At 46.0% G+C, this 6,000-nt stretch overlaps 1 protein-coding gene across 1 annotated transcript in view; it reads left to right on the top strand.

The window, feature by feature from the left end:
* The window catches only part of MARS1 (methionyl-tRNA synthetase 1), a 45,074-nt gene that overhangs the window by 23,063 nt on the left and 16,011 nt on the right, over positions 1-6,000 (top strand). The window contains exons 10-17 of the mRNA XM_080990866.1: positions 478-679; positions 1,567-1,641; positions 1,799-1,969; positions 2,789-2,884; positions 3,263-3,380; positions 4,284-4,497; positions 4,984-5,115; positions 5,799-5,903. Of these exons, the coding sequence (XP_080846992.1) occupies positions 478-679; positions 1,567-1,641; positions 1,799-1,969; positions 2,789-2,884; positions 3,263-3,380; positions 4,284-4,497; positions 4,984-5,115; positions 5,799-5,903 (1,113 nt within the window). The remainder of the gene's footprint in view (positions 1-477; positions 680-1,566; positions 1,642-1,798; positions 1,970-2,788; positions 2,885-3,262; positions 3,381-4,283; positions 4,498-4,983; positions 5,116-5,798; positions 5,904-6,000) is intronic.

Below are 6,000 nucleotides of genomic sequence, written 5' to 3' on the forward strand. Positions count from 1 at the left end.
CCAATGGACAACTGAGCCATGAATTTCACACTACAGGTAGTGTTATGAGATGGGCCTCCTCCTTAAATTGGACCATGGTTGGCACAGGAGAGCAGGACTCCATGTTCTAGAGCAGGTGTGGGGAACCTTTGGACCGATGGATATTGATGAACTACAACTCCCAACACCCCTTCCCATTGGTCATGCTTGCTGGGACTGGTGGGAGTTGTAGTTCATCAACATCTGGAGGGCCAAAGGTTCCTCACACTTGTCCTAGAGGTATGAAGTGCTTTGCCAGCCTTCCTGCTGTATTAGAGAATCATCAGCAGAAGGTGTAGATGCAATTGGCAAGCCCAAGACAAACACTGGTCTGCTAATTGTTCATGGATTGACTGCCAAGTTTTCCCTGATGTGATTTTTATTTAATTTTTTGGGTGTGTGCCATATGAAGGTTGAGGATGTCCCTCCTTCATATGTTTCTTCTCTTCCTTGCCTCAGGATAGCTCAGGACATTTTCCAGAAGCTACTGGAGCGCAACTACCTTCTGACAGAGACAGTGGATCAACTGAAGTGTGAGAACTGTTCACGGTTCCTGGCTGACCGCTTTGTGGAAGGCATCTGCCCCTTCTGCAACTATGAAGAGGCCCGTGGGGACCAGTGCGACAAATGTGGCAAACTGATCAATGCCACTGAACTTAAGGTACTGCCACCCATATGATCCTGGGAACCTACATACTTAGCATTTCTCTTTATCTTTGTCTTGGATTGCTAGAAATAATGGTGGAATGTGTCTCATTTGCACCATGTTAGGCTAGCACAGATTCCCCACCACCCATCTCCTCCCCACAGAATCCGGCGGTGCAAGCCCAAGGTCCCTCTCTTTTTACAGAAGTAGATGAACTTTGCAGGCATAGGAGAGCCCTCAGAGTGATTTAGGCATACCAGATAGGCTTAATCCAGGGGTTTCCGTGCAGGGCACCATAAAGTATGATTTTTTTGAAAAAGAAAAGGTACCTTATTTTATACCAGAATTGAAATCAATTCTGAAGGTACAAAACCTGCCAAATTTCAAAGTGATTTTCCCTCAAGGGAGACTTTACTGTTTTGGATTGTGTACAATTGGAATTTAGGCGTGCAGGTGATGGTGGGAATAAAGAGCATGGATCCCCAGAAAAGACTGGGGTGGGGGAAATGTTACACACACACACACACACACACACACACACAGAGAGAGAGAGAGAGAGAGCGCGCAAGCGAGCAAGGACCCTGCTTTCAAAGGGAAGAAAGTGATATTTCTGTTGATTTGCATAGGAAAATTAATGGTGGTGGAGGAAATAGCATAGATCCATGTGAAGAACAAACATAGTTTCCCCAAATCGCTGTTCCCTGGAAAACAATTCATTGATTAAAACCTGGGCTTGTCAGTCAAAACAAGGGAAGGTGCAGCCAATAATAACTTTCCAACACACAAGAATTTGCATGTATGGCGGTCCTACATATGGGCTTGGTACTACTTCCTGCATGTTGTTTACTTGCTGGGCTTAATGTCAAGCATACCATGGCCTTGTCTTCTTTCCATCCTGGCAGAAACCAGTTTGCAAAGTCTGCCAGGCGACCCCTGTGGTGAAATCCTCCCAGCACCTGTTCCTGGACCTGCCCAAGGTGAGTCTCTCTTGTTTTACTAGTGTCTTTAAAGGACAGTACGATGTACATGTGATGTACAGTTTGCTTAGTGTTGTTAGCAATCATAATGAGCCCTAGAGCTTATGACATTACACCCAGGATCCCCATTCACTGTCTCTGATCTTCTCACCTTTAGCTAGAAGAGAGCCTGGAAAAGTGGCTGGCTGTCTCTCAGTCCACTGGGGACTGGACCCCCAATGCAAGATATATCAGCCGTTCCTGGATCCGTGATGGGCTCAAGCCACGGTGCATTACTCGTGACCTGAAGTGGGGCACGCCAGTCCCTTTGGATGACTTCCGTGACAAGGTGAGTGATGGGGTAAAAATTCAGGGGACCAGTGCTTAATCCTTTCATGGTCTTGCTGAGTGCTTGTTCTTATTCTGTGGTCCAAGGCTTTTTCTTTTTGAGGGGCACCACAGGAAAGACAGTACTATTTCAGCAGGATGGATCAGGGCATTGGGAGTTCTAGCAGGTAGGGAGTCTAGAGGCAAAACGACTTAGTGTCAGTGGTGCCTGGAGAAAAAGGAGGGCATTGTAAAAGGAGCCCAGAAAGTTGTCTGAGTTGTGTCTGTCTGTTTTCTGAACATCAAAAATAACCTTCTCAATTGTATTATTCATTAGTAACTTCATATCGCATTTGCCAGTCAATCAAATGCTTTCTAATTTCAATCAAATTTATTCATACTTTGACTTAAACTCATCGTTTTGCTAATTAACCAGAACTTATGCCTGTAGCTTAATTATTGAGTCAACCCTTGAAACCAATGGTACAGCTCCAGAATGGTCAAGTGTTGTTGATTCATTTGAGCATGTGCAGAATACCTACAGTTCACCACTGAAGAATCAGCAGCCACTCTCCACATAATTGGCATTTTCTTAAAGATTTGAGCTGTGGCCTGCCCTGTTTTAGAAATTAAGCATCAGTATGGCCTTCCATACTTCAAAAAATAAGGATTGAAAAGATGTGTATGAGCAGACGTGTCAAATTTCAAGTGAAATGTTGGTCAGGAAAAGTGCAAAGGCAGGATGTTACTGGAAGACTAGCCACTCCGGTCCCTGAAAGTGCTCCCTTTCCTGCCTTCCGTGAACCATCCCCTCATGTTCCCCCCCCTTCTCTCTCTATAGGTGTTCTACGTCTGGTTTGATGCCCCCATTGGCTACCTGTCCATTGCAGCCAATTACACTGACCAATGGGAGAAATGGTGGAAGAACCCAGAACAGGTGATGAGCTTGTTAGTTTTGCACACTTGCCACTGTAGCTTGGTCTCTTTCACAGAAGGAATAAGACCGAGAGATCCCTTCCAGATAAGCTCATTTTATGTAAAGGATGTACAGTAGTTTTCTCGTGTGTGTCTTCAGCCTAGAATCCAGGCAGATGTTCTGTCTGATGGTGTATCAAAGCACTGGCGATGGGGTGGGAGCATGTGTAGGACCCAGGGTGCCTGTACACCCATGTGATTATCCCATCCTCAGGGGCATGTGTGCTTCTGTAACACCCCTCCAAACAAATGCCCTTTATACTAGTCAGCTATTTGGGGCAGCAAAGAGTGAGGGGGTTGTGTGACTTAACCATGCAGTCCATCTCCTGTTTCTTCTCAGGTTCAGCTTTATAACTTCATGGCCAAGGACAACGTCCCCTTCCATAGTGTTGTGTTTCCCTGTTCGTTGCTGGGTACTGGGGATAGATACACGCTCGTCAACCATCTTATCGCAACAGGTACTCTGTGTGTGAGAGTTGGCCTCACCTGCCACTCTTTCATTTCCAAACCCTGCTGGTTTAAGCTAGACTATGTCACAAAAAAGGTTGCATCTTATGTGGCCTGGAAGCTGTAGTGGAGCTATTGAAGTGGGATTTGAGCAAACCTTTAAAACCCCCTAAGAACATGAGTCCTGCTGGATGATGCCAAAGGCAGTGGCAAAGCAGATCCCTATGGGAAGCCCACAAGTAGGACCCCTGAGTCCAACAGTGCCGCACCCATTTCCTGATATTCAGAGGCATATTCAGAGGTGAGGTAGGGACTTCCCCTGCACGCAGAGATTGAGCTGACAAGACCAATAATGGGTCCCATGGTCAAGAAGGCAATTTCTGCACGTGCTGTAGAGGAAAGTGAGGGACAGGTAGGGCTCTTCAGTTTGAGAAGGTAGCCCACCTAGAAGGAAAATTCTGATCCTAAACCTCCGCTGACTTGTGGGATCTCTTTGGGAGAAGAAAGGACTGAGGAGTGGAGGCCCTAAGATGGTTGGGTGGTGCCTTGTACGCCTCCTTCCAGCAGCTCCTGCAGCCAAGCTGGTGCCAAACGTATTGCTCTGCTTTCCTTTGGGCTACGTTAGTGAGGCTGAGAGTGGGGTTTTGTTGTCTGAGCAACCCAGGACCTCCATAAACACAGCCCAGGCTTGTGCTCCAGGGAGGTCACTTGGGTTCTGCTACCACAGCCGTTTGACTTTGCCCCTGGAGGCACGCTCCATTGTCGCTTAAGACAGGCAGATGACGATGCCAACCAACTGCCTCCACACTGGAAGGAGAGCATAGACATTGTGGCTAGTAGTCATTGAGAACCTTATCCTCTGTGAATTGGTCGAAACCTCTTTTAAAGCCATCACTTAATCTTCCTTTCTGCAGAGTACTTGAACTACGAGGATGGCAAATTCTCCAAGAGTCGTGGTGTGGGGGTCTTTGGAGATATGGCCAAAGACACAGGCATCCCTGCAGATATCTGGCGCTTCTACTTGCTCTACTTGCGGCCTGAGAGCCAGGATAGTGCCTTCTCTTGGAATGATCTCATGCTTAAAAACAATTCAGAGCTTCTCAACACCCTTGGCAACTTCATCAACAGGTAATGGGGTGAGGAGGGAAAGAGTCATTCAAATCCACAGTGAAACTAGAACATGGCAGCCTGGTGGTGGTGGTGGTGGTTGAGAGGAACAGGATTACGAATGTATGTCAGATAGTTCATATAAAGAAAAGGAAAGCAGGTAATTTACCCAACACATGGTTTGTTCAGTGGATTTGTACTTATGTAATGGATACAGATGTGTTCCTGCCCCTGGTTGGGAGATACTGCTTTGTACATAGCCTGCAAACTCCTTCTATTTTTGTTGTATCCAGTTAGAAATTTTAAGTGATCTGCCTGTTCATTAGCCATACATTTATTGCATGCAAATCATTGGCTTCACAGCAATCAAAAAGCAATACAACCATCAAATCATTACAATTAGTCTGGTTTTCTGTAAAATAAAATGACTATGCCAGAACTTTAGGATTTAATGGCTTACAATAAAATTTGTCCCTCATCCCTCTCTCCTGTGTCTCTCTCTCTCAGAGCCGGGTCCTTTGTGTGCAAATTCTTTGGGGGACACGTCCCCACCATGGAGCTGAGTCAGGATGACAAATGTCTGTTGGTTCACATCACTCTGGAGCTGCGCCAATACAACCAATTGTTGGAGAAGGTCAAGTACGTCCTTGGGACCTGGCATGTGCCATTAGCCTGAGGGCCTGGTTCCATCCCTTGTTTAGACAAGTACTGAAAAGGGCTCTTCCCAGTCACAGGCAGCAGAATGTTGGCTAAGGAGATCATCTCCAGATTGGCTCTGAACATGTGAATTAGTTATATCTATATCTGTCTCTCTCATGAGCATCCTTTCATTAACTGCAAGTAAATGCATGTGGAAGAAATCTTCACTTCCAGAGTTCTACTCACATTGTGTTAGACGCTTATTTCTGGTTATGTATCTGTGTGTGCTTCTTATCCCATGCCTTTTTGAGAGGCAAAACTGACATGTTAAGATTAAGGTAGAGATAAAGCAATGAAAAAGCAGGCTCTGTCACCCTTGCAAATAACTTGACAAAAAGTGATAACCCACAAGGTGTTTTACTAGTCTGCTTGTCCGCGTGGATCTGTGTTAGTATTTTGTGGTAGTCTGAGGGTTTGAAGAATGGGGGGGCAGCAGCTGATTTACAAAAATAAAATAATCTGCATAGTTACCTGGAGGTTGTTGTTAAGTTGACCCAGGTATAAGGCAAGTGGTTATTTATGAGCCCTGGTCCCTTCTAGCAGCTAGGGCAAAGAGGAGACTGCTACATTTTCTTCTTCCCTGGTTTGGCTCCTCCTACAAATTTCCTGTTTTTCTCCTGCAGGATCCGTGATGCCCTGCGCAGTATCCTAAACATTGCTCGCCTTGGCAACCAGTATCTCCAGGTCAATGAACCCTGGAAACGGATCAAGGGCAGCGAGGCTGACAAGTGAGTCTCTGCTTTGAGGAAAAGGCTGTTTTCTGATGGTGCCCTCTAGTCAGACCAGCCAGCTCAGCAGAATAATGTCTCCCCCTTTGCTCTGAGC

This window comes from Podarcis pityusensis (assembly GCF_964106645.2).
Source record: "Podarcis pityusensis genome assembly, chromosome: 2".
Lineage (NCBI taxonomy): Eukaryota > Metazoa > Chordata > Lepidosauria > Squamata > Lacertidae > Podarcis > Podarcis pityusensis.